The following is a 21,890-nucleotide window of genomic DNA, read 5'->3' as shown; positions in this document are numbered from 1 at the left end:
TTATGTTTTCTCTTCAGTGCTCAGCTCTGATACAGGTGATACAGGTGTATGTGTAATTGTTCCCATACCACTTCATTGGTATGGGAACAATATTGGCAGTTCTTAGAGGGCAGTCATTTGTTATGTTCTGGGGTGGTGACAGAAGCAAAATACTCAACTTCCCAATTCATGAGCATCACTGAGACAAATTCACACAAGGCATTGTTGGCATCTTGGCAACCCCTCCCATATCCTGAACACTAATTACACCCTAATGCCATCCAGTCAGCGCTTTGCCTAATGCAAGAACCAATGGAGCACTGGGAATCTCAGATTGCGCTGGTAATTCTCATATAGGAACGTCATTGGGAGGAAAGAGTTTAAACAACTTAAGGATCAGACCCCCCCCACACACACAATTTTAGCCAAAAATGACATACCCAAATTGAACTACCTGTAGCTCAAGACCCAAAGCAAGGATATGCATATTCTTGATACCATTTGAAAGGAAACACTTTGACATTTGTGAAAATGTGAAATTAATGTCGGAGAATAACACATTAGATCTGGTAAAAGATAATACAAAGAAATAAAAGTGTTTTCAATTTTTTATGTTCCATCTTTAAAATGCAAGAAAAAGGCCATTATGACTTAGGACTCTATGTGTAATTTAAATTTTGGCCACTCGGTGGCAGCAGTGTATGTACAACGTTTTAGACTGATCCAATTATCCATTGCATTACTGTTCAAAATGTTGTATCAAGTCTGCCCAAATGTGCCTAATTGGTTTATTGATACAGTTTCAAGTTCATAATTGTGCACTCTCCTCAAACAATAGCATGGTATTCTTTCACTGTAAATAGCTACTGTAAATTGGACAGTGCAGTTAGCTTAAATTCTTGTTAATCTTTCTGCCCATATCAGATAGGTCTATGTCCTGAGAAATGTAATTTTTTACTTAAAACGTCATGCTAATCACATTAGCGCACATTCGCTCAACCGTCCCGTGTGGGGGGAACAACATTTGTCACAAACCTTTCAGAAAATTATGAAATTGGCAATTTTAGGCACTTTTTTAGACCTCTCAACTTTTGGCCATGACTGTACTGTTCACAGATCATAGGGTCTTACAGGAGGTAAGACCCTATGATCTGTGAACAGTACAGTCATGGCCAAAAGTTGAGAATGACACAAATATTAATTTTAACAAAGTCTGATGCCTCAGTTTGTATGATGGCAATTTGTATATACTCCAGAATGTTATGAAGAGTGATCAGATTAATTGCAATTATTTGCAAAGTCCCTCTTTGCCATGCAAATGAACTGAATCCCCCAAAAACATTTCCACTGCATTTCAGCCCTGCCACAAAAGGACCAGCTGACATCATGTCAGTGATTCTCTCGTTAACACAGGTGTGAGTGTTGATGAGGACAAGGCTGGAGATCACTCTGTCATGATGATTGAGTTCGAATAACAGACTGGAAGCTTCAAAAGGAGGGTGGTGCTTGGAGTCATTGTTCTTCCTCTGTCAACCATGATTACCTGCAAGGAAACACATGCCGTCATCATTGCTTTGCACAAAAAGGGCTTCACAGGCAAAGGATATTGCTAACAGTAAGATTGCACCTAAATCAACCATTTATCGGATAATCAAGAACTTCAAGGAGAGCGGTTCAATTGTTGTGAAGAAGGCTTCAGGGCGCCCAAGAAAGTCCAGCAAGCGCCAGGACCGTCTCCTAAAGTTGATTCAGCTGCGGGATCGTGGCACCACCAGTACAGAGCTTGCTCAGGAATGACAGCAGGCAGGTGTGAGTGCATCTGCATGCACAGTGAGGCAAAGACTTGGAGGATGGCCTGGTGTCAAGAAGGGCAGCAAAGAAGCCACTTTCACGTAAATTGTCTTTCCATCGCATTTTCAACTCTACCGATAGTGATCACAAATAAATAGCTAAATTTGCCTTCTCTGGTCTTGGAAAGTGTGCTCTAGCCAACAGCTTGCTGATACAGTGTGGGTAGGCTGAGCGGGTAAGCTAGTCTACAAGATGGTTATTGTGGATAAGAGCCAAAATATTTGCATTTGTCAAACAGCAGTCAGGCATCAACAATCATGTCGCCAGAATAAGACCCTTGATATTTATTGGAAAGGAGCATCAAGATCACCATCCTGTTTAGTTCATCATAACTTGTTTCAGCTGTAGCCTAATGAACTGCATGGTTTCCCGAGTCATAGAGGGAGGACCACACACCATATTATGACTCCAAGTCTACTTCGATATGATGGATATTAAATCAATATTTGCACATAAAGGAGTTTTCATTGTCATTTCTCGTATAATACAGACACAAGAAGATCCCAGGACCTTGTCCAGTGTATTTTGTCGACATCTGGAAAATTGACAGAAAAAGTTGATGTTTCCATCAGGCCTGTCATGACATTTGTTTTTATCAGACATGTGGTTGTTTGCGCAACGTTGTCCCTGAGCATTTCGTATTATTCGGTACTTATGTCTGAGACACTCCATTTTGTATGCTACGTATTAATTTGTGGCTGTCCATCACATATTTCATATGATATGTTATGAATTACAATTAGTGTTATACGTTACGAATATGTGAAACATACAATATGTTACGAATTTGCTAAATGTATGATATATTACGAATTCTAGCTAGGTGGCTAACGTTAGCTAGTCTTGGGGTTAGGAGTTGGGTTAAGGTTAGGGAAAAGGTTAGCTAAAAGGGTTGAGGTGAGCGTTAGGTGAAGGGTTAGCTAAAGGGTTAAGGTTTGGGTTAGGAAATGGGTCAGCTAACATGGTAAGTAGTTGTAAAGTAGCAAGTAGTTGTAAAGTTGCTAATGAGCAAAAAATGGTCCGTGGTGAGATTAGAACTCGCTAAAATGTTTCAAAGTAGACTATCATGTGGATGTTATGACTGCCAATCCCTCTGCTGCACACCAAAATTAGTGGAGGGGCTGCTGTTAATTGCTGTTGCCGAAAAACAAATCCCAGGTTATAGTTTAAAAATCACTTGAAACTAATTTTACCCCAACCCTGGCTGGTACACATTGGCCACACCAGTAGCCAGACATCTGACACTCACATCTTCTTGAAGATTCCTCCCAGGGCGCTCCCCAGCATGAGGGAGAGCTGTTGGGCGAAGAAGAAGATCTCCTGCAGAGTGGACTGGGTCTGACACCTCAGGTCCAGGATGGTCGGCCCCAGGAACGCAATTACACAGCCCGAAACTAAAGAACACGCTCCAGTAGGTCAGGGTGTGCTGCCAGTGGTGCTTGAACAAAGCCCAGACCAGATCATCTGCTAACATCTCGTTGTTCCGCGCCTGCATCTTCCACGCTAGATTTGACTGTTTAGCAATAATCTATGTTATGTGAAGTGCTATTGTCGTTATTTTCCGTGTAAAGCATTTTTATGGAATAGTTTTAAGCGTGCTGGGTTTGTCCATTGACTAGTGGTCTGTGTTGCGACTCCTGTTGGTCTTCCTCAATCGCATTATGACCACGAGATTCATGATCTTAATAAATAGGTTATGGTCAATATCTTAAAGTAGATCATGAGTGACGAAATATGGATGATTAAATGTCCAAATTAGTATGAAAGGCCAGATTTGGAATTGTGACACCAATTGAACACTACATTTTCTTGCTTTCTATTTATTTTCCGTCATGATTGAAGACGCTCAGTCATAGACCGTATTGTGTATAAGTACTGAATCAGAGACGGTCATTGTGCTACAGAATTATATAATTTATTAATTTATCAGTTATTTATTATTTGATCACTTTTGGCTTCTTGGCAGTCACAATACATTCAGTTTCTCTTGTTTTAATAAGTGCTGTAGATAAATCACACAAAATATTGAATATCACATTTTATACAAAAATCTAAATATACTTTATCTTTTATAAAACATTTAGACATCATCTACAGTCATTTAACACAGTCATCACTTGTATCATCTGGCATAAAATTCACTGAGAAAACAGAAAAACATCTCCTAAAGGTCCAATGCAGATGTTTTTATCAGACATCAAGTCATTTCTGGGTTACAATTAAGTACCTTACTGTGATTGCTGTCGATTCAAAATGTCAAAAATAAATTAATATCTAAATAACCAGATAGCTTCCTTAGCAAAGAGCAATTTCTAATTTTGCTAAGACTATATGGGAGTGGTCTGATTGAGGGGAAAACTGAAAACTAGCTGCTATTGCCAGAGAGGTTTGGAACTCTCTTTCTTATTTGACTATTAACTAATTTACCGCCTGGCAGTAAACAGGTGGTATTTTCAAACAGCTCTCACACTAAAAGGGCATTATCATCATTTTCACATTTTCACAGTATTACTCAAACCTCATAGTGTGGAAATATACATAAAACACAGGAATGTCACATTTGACTGCACTGGGCCTTTAAGGTACATATATATGATTTATTTTCATTACAGTACAGTATTTAAAATATCTTTATTTACCACAGCAAAACATATACAGTAGGCTAATACTTCTGCCCCAGAGGTTGCTAAAATAAACAGAGGGGAAGTTTTAAAGTGTAATACACAGATCGCCATCTCTCCCAGTGGGTCCCAATGCTTTTGGCTTCCCATCCTTACCTTATTTCCTTCATGGCCACTGATAGGACTGGATAAGTGTCCACCATATTGCTTTTACCTGTCAGTTTTTTCAGTTAGGAAGTAAAGGAGACAAGGAAAGTTATCTCTATAAGATTATTGGCGTTGTCTCCAGTGTGGGGTAGAGAGAACTGCATCTGAGTAGTCTATAGTGGCTCCCTCTCCTTGTTCCCTTTCTTTCATCAGATATAAATGTGCTGGACACACAGAGGTGTAAACAGATTTAATTCTAGTAGGCTTACCCCAAATTGCTTTTCAGTGACCCTGTCTTTTGTATAATAGTTTAGATGAATGAGAGGAGAAGAGGAACCCCCTCAAGACTAGATGCACCCTAGGTTAGGAGAGAGGTAGGTGAGAGGTAAGGGGAGACTATGTTAGAAGACAGGCTCGGTCCAAGCATAAAATGGAGACAGATTAGACAGTGATGTCCAGATTATTTAGGAAGTATCCTATATCTGCTCTGGGAGCCAATTGGAATTCCCAAGCCCATTTCATAGGGGGGGGGGGGGGGGGGGACAACTGCACACTTCAGAGAGAAGTGGGGAGATCAGAATTTGTGCTCCAGTGAATGGAAGTGAATAAACCAATTGGAATAGTCAGTTTCCATTTGCAATTCCGTGTTCATTATGTAATGGTCTTTGTCTAATCCTTCTTCATCTTAATCTAGAGCCAGTCCAGGAATACTCTTCAGAGGTGATTTCAGGCTTGTGCAAATAGGTAACTCAGTGATACGAACACTAACCGTGTGTTATTCACTAATGCAAAGCAAATGCCCATAGGTTTCTTTATATCATATTTTGAAGAAAGAAATCTCAAACACATTTTACTAAGGCCATTTCAAAAACTGTAATACTGATTTGAATGAAATCCCCACTAGGTGAAATCAAGGGGTGGTTATGTAGAGGAAGGTTTGCCCAACCATACAGATTTTGTTTGGATTTAGTTTTTTGGTCTCAGATGGTGGTTGTGTTGCAAGGTGCTAACTCTGTGTTATTTTACTACAAGGGGACATGAACAGAAGGAGAGGAGGAAGGGAAAGGGAGAAGTGGAGATCATTGAAACATGCAGAGTGATTGGTTAGCTTGGGTGTCTGCAGGGGGCTGAGTAGGAAGGGGATTGGGTAGGAGAATGGGAGATACTTCCTGGTCAGTCCCAGAATCATGACAGTAGAATGCTCATATAGAGGGAACTCGGCTCCAAGACGTTTGAGGTGTAGTGCTAGTTTATTCTCAGAAACCCTGTCTGTATCCATCCTCTGTTGTGGGGAGGGAGAGGATTAGATGTGTGTGTGTGTGTAAATTTAACTTGAACCTTTATTTAACCAGGAAATACCTTTTAGGTTAGACTGATGTGACCTGGATGTGTGTGTTTGCATTTGTATTTCTGTTTGTATGAGGGATTGGAGTGTGTTTGTCTTCAAAGCCGATTCCTCCTTGAGGGTTTCTCTCGCCCTGTCTGCACTCCATCGGCTGGTCGTCCTTTAGAATATGCTCTGCCTTCTGTTCTTCCCCCGACCTGGGTTTGGTAAAGAGAACAGGAGGATCACATGAATTAACTGAACATGTTTCATGGTTTATTTGCAGTAGTTGTTATTTGTGTTATTGTGATGGTTTATGGGAGTAGTACTGTATTTGTTGTACTGTATTGTACCTGGAGGCTGGAACACTGAGCTGCGGTGGCCTGGGTCTTTCTGTAGTTTAATTTCTCTGAGAGAAAACACAGAGGAGGCTAGAGAGAGGTGAGAGAGAGAAAGTGAGAGGGAGGGAGTGAGATAGAGAGAGCATGAAGCACAAAACATAAATTGCAACTTAATGCATCATTCTCACCACATGATTGAAGTCAAATACATTTAATGTGTGTGTCTTACTGTCTGCAAGGCTGTGGATGTTCTCTCCCAGGGTGAGGAAGTAGGGGTGTCTAAGAGATGCTTCAGCTGAGACTCTGGTCCTAGTGTCATACTGAAATAACACAGGGAAATACACACAACGTCAGAATAAAGGTTTGGTATTGAACACTATTGGTTACAGGTTGGTGTAAGTGTTTTTCTTACCAGGAGTAAAGCAGTTAGCATGTCAATCCCCTCAGTATCCAGCCTGGAGAGGACAGTAGATTCTGGTTATGTTACTGGGTTGTGGTTTGTGTTACCTGAGCTAGTGGTTTGTGAGTGGTCTTATTGCGGTAATGCTGTGGTTGTGTTACCTAGGCACGTGGTTGATGAGTGGCTGAGGTCTGTACTCGGGGAACATGTAGGATCTGAACTCATCATTATTGGAGATACCTGGCCAGCTGTCTTCTTTTGGGGTACCTGAGAGAGAGCGAGAGAAAGAGAGAGAGAAAGGTTAATGTAAATGCTTCATATTCTATGTCTGTATGGGGGGTTGTCTGTATGTCTTTGAATCTAGTTACCAGCACGATTGCCCAGTGGTATAAATGAAAGAGTAGAATTACCAATGATTCTGAAGACTAAGTGCAGCTCCTCTTTCACTGAGGAGCCGGGGAACATGGGACGACCTGTCGCCATCTCAAATAGAATACAGCCCACGCCCCTTTAACACAGACACAGGAAGCACAGACACAGAGGATTGAAATGGAAAGTAAAGGGTGCGTTTGACATAGCAGATTATTTGTAGATCAGTCAGTCATTCACAATTGACCCATGATACACCACAGTTTTGATGTTCTGGAACATGTCCAAAGTGATCTTGGGAGACTAATGCCTGAAGGGAGGTGGTAATGCTTCACAGTGTGTATGGAAATAACAAACCCCTGGAACCGCACACACACTCACACTGATGGACTCACATCACATGGTCTAGACCACCATGTACACACACCACACACGCACACAGACACATAAGTAAATATTTCACTGTTAGTCTACACCTGTTGTTTACAAAGTATGTGACAAATAAAACTTGACTTGACACAGAGCAGGGGATTCGTCAGTAGAACAGAGACACACACACAAATCTAAGAGCAGGCCTGTGTACAAGCCAAGGTGTAAGAGAGTACAATGATGTCCTCTGCTCTGATGGAGACCCATCCACTGATGAAAATAATGTGTTGCAAATTAGTTGAAAGTTGCTGAATTGTGTTGCTGGATAACAGCATTTGAAGATTCAAGGTAAATTCATGTGATGCAGAAATGATCACCATGGTGATTACTCATATCAGGAGTGATGGCTTATATGTGAGTTAAGTGAAGGAACAGCTTAGCTATGTTGCTGTGATCATGTATAGTGTGGACATCTGATCAAAACATGGTTTCTATCGTTTAGGTTTCCATTGTTGTTAATGAAGGTTAATCAACGTGACAGACATGTAGAGGTTTTCTGAAAGGATTCTGTCTCAGAATGGAGGTCTGTGTGTGTGTGTGCATTTTTGTGTGTACCTGTGTAGTGTACTACTCACCACATGTCGATGGGTGTAGAGTACTCTGTGGTACCCAGAAGTACTTCAGGGGGGCGGTACCATAGAGTCACCACCTCGTTGGAGTAGGTCTTAGTGGGGACAGACTTGGCCCGTGCCAGACCTGACCAATCAAACAAACAGTCATGAGCTGGATCTCCGAGAGGGAACGTTATCTACTGATCTGGTCATCTACATGCCGAATGGGTGTTGAAAAGGTTACTAAGTTACCAATGTCTGTGTATCTATCTGTATGGGGAGACTATCTGTATGTGTGTGCGTGTGTGCATGTCATACCAAAGTCAGCTAGTTTGAGCTCTCCCTTGTCGTTGATGAGCAGGTTCTGAGGTTTGAGGTCTCTGTGAAGGATCTTCCTCTTATGGCAGTAGGACAGACCACGTAACAACTGGAACATAAAGATCTACAGAGAGAGAGAGAAGAAGAGAAGATGAACTGTTTTCAGTAGGGGTGACAATAACCATATATTTAGAGTTAGGACATTGAGGTTTCTGCTTTATGATGCATTTACATGATACAATACAATCAAATAATTCCACACGGCAGCCATGTTAGTTCCCCATGAGAAGTATTGACCGATAGCAATTCCTGGAATTTTTCTTAATTTTAAACAATGCTACAGAATGTTACTGAACTTCTAAAATTAGAATCCAAATTCTTGCCATGAATGGATAAATGGACTGCTCATTGGCAACTACACGGCATCTGTTTCTAAAAGGTGTCTGAACTCTCTATTGCTCTGGGGACTAACCTTGACGTTGTTCATGCTCATCAGGTTTCCACAGTTGTCCAGGTACTGTTTCAGATCACTGTCCTGAGAGACACACAGACAAACACACACACTATTTAAGAACATGAAGCTATGTAAAAAAATGTTTTTAAAATATACTGATTATTAAACTGCTCAAAGTATCTGAAAGATGTTTGAACTACTCACCAGGTACTCAAAGACAAGAGTGAGGGAGCGTTCTGTGTGTATGATGTCATGCAGTGTGACAATGTTGGCGTGTTTTAGGTTCTTCAGTAGAGACACTGCAGAGAGACAGAGAAAATGGTTGGATGTACCTCTGGCTGCATGGATGACATGGTAATTACATTTTAGCTCCACTGGGTGGCGTCACATCCATTTCTATGGGCACAAGCACTGTTCATGACACAAACTGTTCACACTGTCCTTGTTGGCAGAGAGAAAATGTTGCATGTTTAAACATTAAAGCTTATTTTCTGCAATTCTACACATTTTTGTCATGGGGTGCAGAGAAAATGTTGCATTTTAAAGCACATTTCCTGCAATTCTACACACTTTGCCATGTCTTATGTGTGTTCATGTGATATTTGAGTGACTCAAACGTTATCAAAAAATCCATGGGCTAAAAAACGTTATCTGACATGGGCTAGTTGAGCTGGACATTTTTGACAAATAAATAGATGTATTATCATGTCAGTCATAGTATGCAATGACTGGCATGATGATGCACTACCCAATAACAAACTTGCACACTTGTGCATTCTACTATTCCAACTTTCTAGAGTAAGTTGAAAGCCAAACTGAGTTTCTTACATTGACATTTATTTATTGTGGGGGGGGGGGGCACTGAGCTACAGTAGTAAATCTCAGCCCTGTTGAAACACGTTTGTGGGTATGTGTGGTGTGATGAGGGGTGAGCAGAGGTTAGGAGAGAGGTTTGATGGTTGTATAGGGTGCTGTGTGTTACCTTCTCTGATAGCTGTACAGGGCGCTCCCTCCTCGTGCTCTAGCCTAATCTCTTTCAGCGCCACCAGGTTCTCTGTCAGTTTGCTCCGACCCTTAAAAACGGTGGCATACGTCCCCTATACGGGATCAGGAAATAGGAAACAGGATGGAATAGTCAATGCCAAATGTCTAACCCTGACCCTTTTAACTACTGAGTCTAACCCTATCCCATAACCTTACCCCTAACCATAACCTATTAAGAATAAGGTTAATTTTGCTACCAGGCAGCTTTATGTCATTGCTGTCTCTCTCTTGAAACAATTACTTGTTTCATGGCTGGATGTACAGTGCCCTGCGAAAGTATTCGGCCCCCTTGAACTTTGCGACCTTTTGCCACATTTCAGGCTTCAAACATAAAGATATAAAACTGTATTTTTTTGTGAAGAATCAACAACAAGTGGGACACAATCATGAACTGGAATGACATTTATTGGATATTTCAAACTTTTTTAACAAATCAAAAACTGAAAAATTGGGCGTGCAAAATTATTCTGTCCCCTTAAGTTAACACTTTGTAGCGCCACCTTTTGCTGCGATTACAGCTGTAAGTCGCTTGGGGTATGTCTCTATCAGTTTTGCACATCGAGAGACTGACATTTTTTCCCATTCCTCCTTGCAAAACAGCTCGAGCTCAGTGAGGTTGGATGGAGAGCATTTGTGAACAGCAGTTTTCAGTTCTTTCCACAGATTCTCGATTGGATTCAGGTCTGGACTTTGACTTGGCCATTCTAACACCTGGATATGTTTATTTTTGAACCATTCCATTGTAGATTTTGCTTTATGTTTTGGATCATTGTCTTGTTGGAAGACAAATCTCCGTCCCAGTCTCAGGTCTTTTGCAGACTCCATCAGGTTTTCTTCCAGAATGGTCCTGTATTTGGCTCCATCCATCTTCCCATCAATTTTAACCATTTTCCCTGTCCCTGCTGAAGAAAAGCAGGCCCAAACCATGATGCTGCCACCACCATGTTTGACAGTGGGGATGGTGTGTTCAGGGTGATGAGCTGTGTTGCTTTTACGCCAAACATAACGTTTTGCATTGTTGCCAAAAAGTTCAATTTTGGTTTCATCTGACCAGAGCACCTTCTTCCACATGTTTGGTGTGTCTCCCAGGTGGCTTGTGGCAAACTTTAAACAACACTTTTTATGGATATCTTTGAGAAATGGCTTTCTTCTTGCCACTCTTCCATAAAGGCCAGATTTGTGCAATATACGACTGATTGTTGTCCTATGGACAGAGTCTCCCACCTCAGCTGTAGATCTCTGCAGTTCATCCAGAGTGATCATGGGCCTCTTGGCTGCATCTCTGATCAGTCTTCTCCTTGTATGAGCTGAAAGTTTAGAGGGAGGGCCAGGTCTTGGTAGATTTGCAGTGGTCTGATACTCCTTCCATTTCAATATTATCGCTTGCACAGTGCTCCTTGGAAATCTTTTTGTATCCAAATCCGGCTTTAAACTTCTTCACAACAGTATCTCGGACCTGCCTGGTGTGTTCCTTGTTCTTCATGATGCTCTCTGCGCTTTTAACGGACCTCTGAGACTATCACAGTGCAGGTGCATTTATACGGAGACTTGATTACACACAGGTGGATTGTATTTATCATCATTAGTCATTTAGGTAAACATTGGATCATTCAGAGATCCTCACTGAACTTCTGGAGAGAGTTTGCTGCACTGAAAGTAAAGGGGCTGAATAATTTTGCACGCCCAATTTTTCAGTTTTTGATTTGTTAAAAAAGTTTGAAATATCCAATAAATGTCGTTCCACTTCATGATTGTGTCCCACTTGTTGTTGATTCTTCACAAACAAATACAGTTTTATATCTTTATGTTTGAAGCCTGAAATGTGGCAAAAGGTCGCAAAGTTCAAGGGGGCCGAATACTTTCGCAAGGCACTGTAAGGTATTTAAAGAGGACCACATTGTTATGTGGAGGAGCAGTCATGGTTGACCATTCATTGGTTCTGTTAGTTTACTGTAAACACATGTTTTAACTCCCCCCTCTGGTTTGAGATGACCTAGACTGCAATACATTCCAGAACACTGCTCTCACCCTGATGCGGCCCATGTTCACTCCCCTTCACAGATCTGGCAGGACTGAATAGGTGTAAGACATATGAAGAAAACTAAGTAAGGGGATTGCTTACACCTATCCAGCTATTGTAGATTGGTGAAACCCAGTATGTCCCCAGAGAATGTGTTGACTCACTTGTTTCCTGTTAGACTTTCTTAAGGGAGCTAGATGAGGTAAAAGGGAAGGTGAATACCCACACACTGATAATACCCACACGCTGATAATACCCACACGCTGATAATACCCACACGCTGATAATACCCACACACCTTTACTTTCAAGTTTCTCCTTTATTTTCACATGTTATTCTCTGTATCCTGCACCTATTCCATCAGCTGGATGTGTGGCTTGAACTGCAGCTGAAAGAGCGTGACCATAGCGACACATACTTACCTCTCCCAGTTTGCCCAGTTTCACGTACGTCTCCAGCTTTCCAAAGCCAATGTCAGACTGCATGGAAAAACACATTAGGTAGCCTACTATGGTTAGGGCAATAGGGTATTATTACAGTATTGGGATATTGGTTAGTTATGTGTAGGGTAACTGTGCTGTAGGGTTATGGATGGTAAAGGGATATATTTATGGTTATGACCATATGATTTAGCGATCATGGTATTGGGATACTGTGATATTGGGTATAGGCGGTAGCCTACTGGGTGTTGTGGTATGGGTATATTAGGCTATTGGGGTATAGGGGGGTACAGGATACTGACCAGTGATGCCCGTAGGGACATGCGTCTGAGTGGTTTGATTTAGTGTATTGGGGTATGGGTGTATTATGGTATATAGTGGTACAGGTATGTGATAGCCCGTAGGGACATGCGTTTGAGGGGTTTGATTTAGGGTATGGGTGTATTAGGGTATAGGTGTATGAGGTATACAGTAGGGGTACGAGGTATGGGGTACTAACCAGTGAAGCCCGTCGAGACATGCGGCTGAGGGGTTTGCAGGGAGGAGAGTTGTTCTCACTCTCCATCTCTCTCTCCATCTGCAGCTTCTTGAGGAACTCCGGAGGAAGGCGGATGTCCATGGGCAGAGACATACGCTTACTCACGTCCTGCAGACAATCAATAATCCGTCATCAATATGCAACACTCACACATAATCAATCAGTATTCGTCAATATACATACCATCATAAGTGGGCAATATTCTCATATTATCAATGACACATTGCACCAGAATGTTCATTGCCAGAGGTGAGGAGGGATTGTGGCTATTTAAAGCTAGGGATGATTAGACAACTATTGGTTTGAGAATGTCATCTTCTCTCTGTGAGTCTATTCTGTATGAATGGAGACCTGTTTGAATATAGGCCGAGATTAATCAAACCTCTGTTCAATTAATATTTTCCCCCAGTCTCTCACCCTCTGACACAGTTTCTCCTGTGAGTGACTATCTCACACTTCCCCCTGTAATACACATCTGGAACTGTCTAAAATAAAGTTTTTGTGTTTATGTACATTTCCCGAGGGTGTGTGTGTGTGTGTGCTCGTATGTGCGTGCGTACACAAACACATGCATTTGTGACAGTCGCTCTTTGCAGTTATTTTTGTTGAAAAGTAATACGGCTGAATTCTCTCACTAAAGGTATCTGTCACGGCTGGGTTTAGTGGAAGCAAAACAGAGGAAGAGATAAAGCGAGAGACGGTAAAGAAAGACAGTTCAGATGATGGCTTGTAATTCCCTGTGGGCTGTGTAGCAGCTACTGCTGTTCTGAGGCTGAGAGGATGTTATGGCCACTCAGCCTGGAGAGGGAGGAGAGGAACCCAGTCACTTATGATATCATAATGGTGTTATGATTGGTTTCATAACGGTTTTATGAATGCCTTATGTATACACCCTTCAAGTAATGTGTTACCTGACTTGTACAGGAGGCTATATTTACTTAGTGTCTCTCTCAGTATAGCAGTTCCTTTCAGATTGGTGTTTTGAGCTATACTATACTAATCGGTCTGTCAATATTAACTTTATCACATCTAAACTCTCTATATTTTATATGCATTTTTCTTTCTTCCCAACTCTCCCTCCCTGTCTCACTTCCATAGAGAAGCGTCGGTGTGGTGCTTTGCTGCGGTACTGGAGCTGGGAGGGGGACTGTGCTCCGGGCGTGGCTGGCTCAGGGCTCACTGGACTGGGACTGGCCTCAGGGTGAAGTGACGGCAGAGTCAGGCTGTCTGGAGTCAGTGCTGCAGGTCAGACAGAGAGGGAGACAACATAGTGTTATAGATACTGATAAATACATATTGTAGCCTTACACACACACTTGTTTTAACAATCTATCCTCTTCAGTGTTGTACACAACAGATTGAGTGGACAATTACTCTGTGAAACAACAACACAGCACTCTTTCAGTCTGGACACTACACAAGGCTGTATCAGCTATACTGTGTGGAAGTGTGTGCATGTGTAACTGTGTCAGGCCGTTGAACAGCTCAAGGTGGAGTGTTTCAGCCTTGGTTTGACCCTGTATGTGAATGGATTGTTGGTCTCACTGCTTTTGGATGTGTTTGGAGTGGATATGTGTCTCTTCCATCACACCGATTGAAACCTCTATGTATGTGTGTCTGTGCATGTGTGCCTATGTGTGTGTATAGTGATTTGATGTGTGTGTGTGTGTGTGTGTGTGTGTGCGTGCGTACAGTAGCAACGCGCATAACCCACCCACTTGAGGATGTTGTTATCAGCCATTTATTTTGATGGTTGTTCATTTTTTGTGTAATTGAAAAAAGTATTGATTTAATACAGTTGAAATGTTTACAAATTAGATGCACTGAAATGAAGGCAAGTTTCGAAAATGAACACTTGGATTATAGTGATATTATAGTATGTCTGATCTCGCAAACAATGTAAAGTTTGTATAGGTACTGTCACGTTCTGACCTTAGTTCCTTTGTATTAGTATGGTCAGGGCGTGAGTTGGGGTGGGCAGTCTGTTTTTGTTTTTCTATGTTGGTTTTTGAGTTCGGCCTAATATGGTTCTCAATCAGAGGCAGCTGTCAATTGTTGTCCCTGATTGAGAATCATACTTAGGTAGCCTGGGTTTCACTTTTGGTTTGTGGGTGTTTGTTTCCGTGTGAGTGATTGGGCCACACGGTACTGTTTCGGTAAATTCAAGTTGTCATTTATTGTTTAGTGTTCTGAGTTTTAATTAAACATCATCATGAACACTTACCACGCTGCGCTTTGGTCCTCGTTTCTTTCTCCCGACGACATCCGTTACAGGTACAGTTGAAGTCAGAAGTTTACATACACCTTAGCCAAATACATTTAAACCCAGTTTTTCACAATTCCTGACATTTAATCTAAGAAAAATTCCCTGTCGTAGGTCAGTTAGGATCACCACTTTATTTTAAGAATCTGAAATATCAGAATAATAGCAGAGAGAATGATTTCAGATTTTATTTCTTTTATCACATTCCCAGTGGGTCAGAAGTTTACATACACTCAATTAATATTTGGTAGCATTGCCTTTAAATTGATTAACTTGGGTCAAACGTTTCGGATAGCCTTCCACAAGCTTCCCACAATAAGTTGGGTGAATATTGGCCCATTCCTCCTGACAGAGCTGGTGTAACTGAGTCAGGGTAATAGGCCTCCTTGCTCGCACACACTTTTTCAGTTCTGCCCACAAATGTTCTATAGGATTGAGGTCAGGGCTTTGTGATGGCCACTTCAGTACCTTGACTTTGTTGTCCTTAAGCCATTTTGCCACAACTTTGGAAGTACGCTTGGGGTCATTGTCCATTTGGAAGACCCATTTCCGACCAAGCTTTAACTTCCTGACTGATGTCTTGAGGTGTTGCTTCAATATATCCACATCATTTTCCTGCCTCATGATGCCATCTATTTTGTGAAATGCACCATTCCCTCCTGCAGCAAAGCACCCCCACAACATGATGCTGCCAGCCCCATGCTTCATGGACGGGATGGTGTTCTTCGGCTTGCAAGCCTCCCCCTTTTTCCTCCAAACATAATGATGGTCATAACTATGGTCACTATTTTTGTTTCATCAGACCAGCGGATATTTCTCCAAAAAGTACCATCTTTGTCCCCATGTGCAGTTGCAAACCGTAGTCTGGCTTTTTTACGGCGGTTTTGGAGCAGTGGCTTCTTCCTTGCTGAGCGGACTTTCAGGTTATGTCGATTTAGGACTAATTTTACTGTGGATATAGATACTTTGTACCTGCTTCCTCCAGCATCTTCACAATGTTCTTTGCTGTTGTTCTGGGATTGATTTGCACTTTTCGCACCAAAGTACGTTAATCTCTAGGAGACAGAACATGTCTCCTTCCTGAGCGGTAAGACGGCTGTGTGGTCCCATGGTGTTTATACTTGCATACTATTGTTTGTACAGATGAACTTGGTATCTTTAGGTGTTTGGAAATTGCTCCCAAGGATGAACCAGACTTGTGGAGGTCTACAATTTTTTTTAAATCTGAGGTCCTGGCTGATTTCTTTTGATTTTCCCATGATGTCAAGCAGAGGCATCAAATTTGAAGGTAGGCCTTGAAATACACCCACAGGTACACCAATTGACTCAAATTATGTAAATTAGCCTACCAGAAGCTTCTAAAGCCATGGCATAATTTTTGGGAATTTTCCAATCTGTTTAAAGGCACAGTCAACTTAGTGTATGTAAACTTCTGACCCACTGGAATTGTGATACAGTGAATTATAAGTGAAATAATCTGTCTGTAAACAATTGTTGGAAAACTGACTTGTGTCATGCACAAAGTAGATGTCCTAACCGACCTGCCAAAACTATAGTTTGTTTACAAGAAATCTGTGGAATGGTTGAAAAACGAGTTTTAATGACTCCAACCTAAGTGTATGTAAACTTCCGACTTCAACTGTATACTCCACACATAGAGACGCATACAAAGTTCTCCCTCGCCCTCAATTTAACAAATCTGACCATAATTCTATCCTCCTGATTCCTGCTTACAATCAACAATTAGAGGGACGCACCAGTGACAAGATCAATAAAAAGTGATCAGATGAAGCAGATGCTAAGCTACAGGACTGTTTTGCTAGCACAGACTGGAATATGGAGTACACCACAACTGTTATTGGCTTCATCAATAAGTGCATCGATGACGTTGTCCCCACAGTGACTGTACATACATACCCCAACCAGAAGCCATGGATTACAGGCAGCATCAACACTGAGCTAAAGGCTAGAGCTGCCGCTTTCAAGGAGCAGGACTCTAGCCCGGTAGCTGATAAGAAATCCCGCTATGCCCTCTGACAAACCATCAAACAGGCAAAGCGTCAATACAGGACTAAAGTCGAATTATACCACACCGGCTCTGACGCTCGTCGGATGTGGCAGGGCTTGCAAACCATTACAGACTACAAAGGGAAGCACAGCCGAGAGCTGCCCAGTGACATGAGCCTACCAGACGAGCTAAACTACTTATATGCTTGCTTCGAGGCAAATACCACTGAAACATGCATGAGAGCACCAGCTGTTCCAGAAGACTGTGATCACGCTCTCCGCAGCCGGTGAGTAAGACCTTTAAACAGGTCAACATTCACAAGGCCACAGGGCCAGACGAATTACCAGGACGAGTACTACGAGCATGCGCAGACCAACTGGCAAGTGTCTACACTGAAATGTTCAACCTCTCCCTGTTCGAGTCTGTAGTACCAACATGTTTTAAGCAGACCACCATAGTGCCTGTGCCCAAGAACACTTAGGTAACGTGCCTAAATGACTACCGACCCGTAGCACTCACGTCTGTAGCCATGAAGTGCTTTGAAAGGCTGGCCATGGTTCACATCAATACCATTATCCCAGAAATCCCTAGACCCATTCCAATTTGCATACCACCCCAACAGATCCACACATGATGCAATCTCTAGTGCACTCCACACTGCCCTTTCCCAGCTGGACAAAAGGGACACCTATGTGAGAATGCTATTCATTGACTACACCATAGTGCCCTCAAAGCTCATCAATAAGATAAGGACCCTTGGACTAAACACCTCCCTCGGCAACTGGATCCTGGACTTCCTGTGTAGGTAACAACACATCCAAAATGCTGATCCTCAACACAAGGATGCTTGCTCAGTCCCCTCTTGTACTCCATGTTCACTTATTTGACTCCAACACCATCATTCAATTTGCCGATAACACAACAGTGGCAGGCCTGATCACCGACAACAACGAGACAGTCTATAAGGAGGAGGTCAGAGACCTGGCCATGTGGTGCCAGGACAACAACCTCTCCCTCAACGTGACCAAGACAAAAGAGATGATTGTGGACTACAGGAAAAAGAGGACCGAGCACACCTCCATTCTCATCGACGGGGCTGCAGTTGAGCAGGTTGAGAGCTTCAAGTTCCTTGGTGTCCACATCATCAACAAACTAATATGTTCCAAGCACACCAAGACAGTTGTGAAGAGGGCACAACAAAACCTATTCCCCCTCGGGAGACTGAAAAGGTATGGCATGGGTCCTCAGATCCTCAAAAGGTTATACAGCTGCACCGTCGAGAGCATCCTGACTTGTTGCATCACTGCCTGGTATGGCAACTGCTCAGCCTCCGACCACAAGGTACTACAGAGGGTAGTGTGAACGGCCCAGTACACGGGCCAAACTTCCTGCCATCCAGGACCTCTACTCCTCTACTGCCATTCAGGACCTCTGTTGTCATCTAAGCATAGTCACTTTAACAACTCTACCTACATGTACATACTACCTCAACTAACCGATGCCCCCGCACATTGACTCTGTGCTGGTATATAGTCTCGCTATTGTTGTTTTACTGCTGCTCTTTATTTACTTGTTACTTTTATCTCTTATTTTTGGTTGGGGGCTCGTAAGTAAGCATTTCACTGTAAGGCCTACACCTGTTGTATTTGATAATAATAAAATATATAAAGTACCAGTCAAAAGTTGACACACCTACTCATTCAAGGGTTTTTCTTTTTTTTAAACTTTTTTCTACATTGTAGAAAGTGAAGACATCAAAACTATGAAATAACACACATGGAATCATGTAGTAACCAAAAAAGTGTTAAACAATTCAAAATATATATTTACTATGTAGAAAATAGTAAAAATAAAGAAAAACGCTGTAATGAGTAGGTGTGTGTGTGTGGACAGGTTATGTATGTATGTATAGTTTGAGAAACAGACGCCTCACAATTCCTCAACTGGCAGCTTAATTGAAGAGGTGACTCCGGGATGCTGGCCTTCTAGGCAGTTGCAAAGAAAAAGCCATATCTCAGAATGGCCAATAAATATAAAATATTAATATGTGGAAAAAAAACTACACTGGACAGAGGAACTCTGCCTAGAAGGCCAGCATCCCGGTGTCACCTCTTCACTGTTTACATTGAGACTGGTGTTTTGCAGGTACTATTTAATGAAGCTGACAGTTGAGGACTTGTGAGGCGTCTGTTTCTCAAAGTAGACATTCTAATGTACTTGTCCTCTTGCTCAGTTGTGCACCTGGGCACTCCTCTTTCTATTCTGGTTAGGGCCAGTTTGTGCTGTTCTGTGAAGGGAGTACTACTCAGCGTTGTACGAGATCTTCAGTTTCTTGGCAATTTCTCGCATGGAATAGCCTTTATTTCTCAGAACATGAATAGACAGACGAGTTTCAGAATAAAGTGCTTTGTTTCTAGCCATTATGAGCCTGTAATCTAACCCACAAATGCTGATGCTCCAGATACTCAACTAGTCTAAAGAAGGCCAGTTTTATTGCTTCTTTAAATCAGCACAACAGTTTTCAGCTGTGCTAACATAATTGCAAAAGGGTTTTCTAATGATCAATTAGCCTTTTAAAATGATAAACTTGGATTAGCTAACACAACGTGCCATTGGAACACAGGAGTGATGGTTGCTGATAATGGGCCTCTATACGCCTACGTAGATAATCCATAAAAAAAAATCAGGTGTTTCCAGCTACAATAGTCATTTACAACATTAACAATGTCTACACTTGTAACAGGTTTCTTCTTCCTCCTCCTCCTCTGAGGAGTAGTAGGAAGGATCGGAGGACCAAAGCGCAGCATGGTATGCGTTCATGATGTTAATATTTAATGAATCAAACTGAACACTGAAATACAAAACAACAGTGAACGAACGAAACCGAAACAGTTCTGTCTGGTGCAGAATACAAACACTCAACAGAAAATAATCACCCACAACTCAAGGGTGAAAACAGGCTACCAAAGTATGGTTCTCAATCAGGGACAACGATTGACAGCTGCCTCTGATTGAGAACCATACCAGGCCAAACACAGAAATCCCAAATCATAGAAAAAAGAACAGACTGCCCACCCCAACTCACGCCCTGACCATACTAAAACTAAGACAAAACAAAGGAACTAAGGTCAGACAGAACGTGACAACACCTTATTTCTGATCAATTTGATGTTATTTTAAATGGACAAAAATGTGCTTTTTTAAGTGACCCCAAACTTTTGAACGGTAGTTTATATACACACACAAGTACATTTTTTTTTGCCATTTGACAATAAATATAATGCCTGAACTCCATTCATAAAAAATTGAAAAATGTAGTGCCATGAGGCTCAGTTGGTAGAGCATGGTAATGTCAGGGTTGTGGGTTCGATTCCCACAGAGGACCAGTACGAAAAGGTATGAAAATGTATGCACTCAGTACTGTAAGTCACTCTTGATAAGAGTATCTCCTAAAAGACTAAAATGTTTTTTTAGTGTTCATCCATTGTCCAACTGTTGCATTTATTAAAATAGTTTTCAAAACCTTTTAACAATTTCAATGACCGTTGCTAGGGTGTGTTTGTGCTTCTGCGCGTTCTTGTGTGTGTTCAGCCAATTGCCTCCTGAGGTGTTTGATGTAGTCTGCAGTGAGCTCTTTAACTCGTTGTTTCCATGGAGACACTGATTGCTAACAAAAGCATGTGAGGATAGGGCTAAACAGAGGGAAATATTCTCTCTTTGCACCCCTCCCCTCTCTCTCGGTCTCCTCTCCCCCTCTTTCTCTGTTTCCTTCTCTTGTCTCCAGTCTCTCTCTGACAGATAGCTCATCCATTAATATTTATTCCTGCACCCACAGTCTTCCTTTTATTAGTAGATACACTTGTGTCTGCAAACACAGATACCATTTCTGGTGTACATGCACGCAAATGATGATGATGGAAATTTAGATGGTAGATTTTAGTTTAAATAAAAGTTAATCATTCATAGGCAGAAGGCAAGTATCTAACCAGCTCACTTAAGTGTTAGAAAAATAAGGTGAAAAATTGATTGGGCAAAAGAGCGATAGAGATGGAATAGAGATCGAGAGATCAACGAAGGCGAGAGAGAGGGAATTGGATGGAATGAAGTAGAGGTCGACCGATTATGATTTTAACGCCGATAATTGGAGGACCAAAAGAAGCCGATCCCGATTAATCGGCTGATTTAAAAAAAAATGTATTTGTAATAATGACAATTACAACAATACTGAATGAACACTTATTTTAACTTAATATAATACATCAAAAAAATCAATGTAGCCTTAAATAAATAATTAAACATGTTCAATTTGGTTTTAAATCGTGCAAAAACAAAGTGTTGGAGAAGAAAGTAAAAGTGCAATATGTGCCATGTAAGAAAGCTTACGTTTAAGTTCCTTGCTCAGAACATAAGAAATCTGGTGGTTCCTTTCAACATGAATCTTCAATATTCCCAGGTAAGAAGTTTAAGGTTGTAGTTATTATAGGAATTATAGGACTATTTCTCTCTATTTCATTAACCTTCGACTATTGGATGTTCTTATAGGTACTTATAGGTAAAAAACTGTCGTTCTGCCCCTGAACAAGGCAGTTAACCCACCGTTCCTAGGCCGTCATTGAAAATAAGAATGTGTCCTTAACTGACTTGCCTAGTTAAATAAAAATAAAATAGAGGTGTAAATAAATAGGCCAAATCGGTGTCCAAAAATACCGATTTCCGATTGTTATGAAAACTTGAAATCGTCCCTAATTAATCGGCCATTCCGATTAATCGGTCAACCTCTAGTATGAAGTGGA

General features: G+C 41.6%; 1 protein-coding gene and 1 pseudogene across 2 annotated transcripts in view; both read right to left on the bottom strand.

Moving 5' to 3' along the window:
• Nucleotides 1-1,166: 1,166 nt before the first annotated feature.
• On the bottom strand, nt 1,167-3,474 carry LOC149982585 (solute carrier family 60 member 1-like; annotated as a pseudogene). Its single transcript, XR_016497485.1, has 2 exons — nt 3,080-3,474; nt 1,167-1,522 (listed from the first exon to the last, which is right to left on the bottom strand). The product of XR_016497485.1 is annotated as a solute carrier family 60 member 1-like (transcript).
• Nucleotides 3,475-3,723: 249 nt separating this feature from the next.
• cdk18 (cyclin dependent kinase 18) overlaps nt 3,724-21,890 on the bottom strand; it is a 52,023-nt gene continuing 33,856 nt past the window's right edge. Inside the window, exons 3-16 of the mRNA XM_021609832.3 lie at nt 13,917-14,065; nt 12,788-12,934; nt 12,271-12,327; nt 9,767-9,881; nt 8,989-9,083; nt 8,803-8,865; nt 8,331-8,454; nt 8,037-8,157; nt 7,074-7,171; nt 6,825-6,930; nt 6,676-6,718; nt 6,493-6,583; nt 6,276-6,353; nt 3,724-6,140 (exon numbers count right to left, since the gene is read on the bottom strand). Of these exons, the coding sequence (XP_021465507.1) occupies nt 6,106-6,140; nt 6,276-6,353; nt 6,493-6,583; nt 6,676-6,718; nt 6,825-6,930; nt 7,074-7,171; nt 8,037-8,157; nt 8,331-8,454; nt 8,803-8,865; nt 8,989-9,083; nt 9,767-9,881; nt 12,271-12,327; nt 12,788-12,934; nt 13,917-14,065 (1,322 nt within the window). The 3' untranslated portion in view covers nt 3,724-6,105. The remainder of the gene's footprint in view (nt 6,141-6,275; nt 6,354-6,492; nt 6,584-6,675; nt 6,719-6,824; nt 6,931-7,073; nt 7,172-8,036; nt 8,158-8,330; nt 8,455-8,802; nt 8,866-8,988; nt 9,084-9,766; nt 9,882-12,270; nt 12,328-12,787; nt 12,935-13,916; nt 14,066-21,890) is intronic.

This window comes from Oncorhynchus mykiss, chromosome 7 (genome assembly GCF_057628025.1).
Source record: "Oncorhynchus mykiss isolate SJ-2025 chromosome 7, ASM5762802v1, whole genome shotgun sequence".
NCBI lineage: Eukaryota > Metazoa > Chordata > Actinopteri > Salmoniformes > Salmonidae > Oncorhynchus > Oncorhynchus mykiss.
This window is presented reverse-complemented; position numbering and strand designations above follow the sequence as displayed.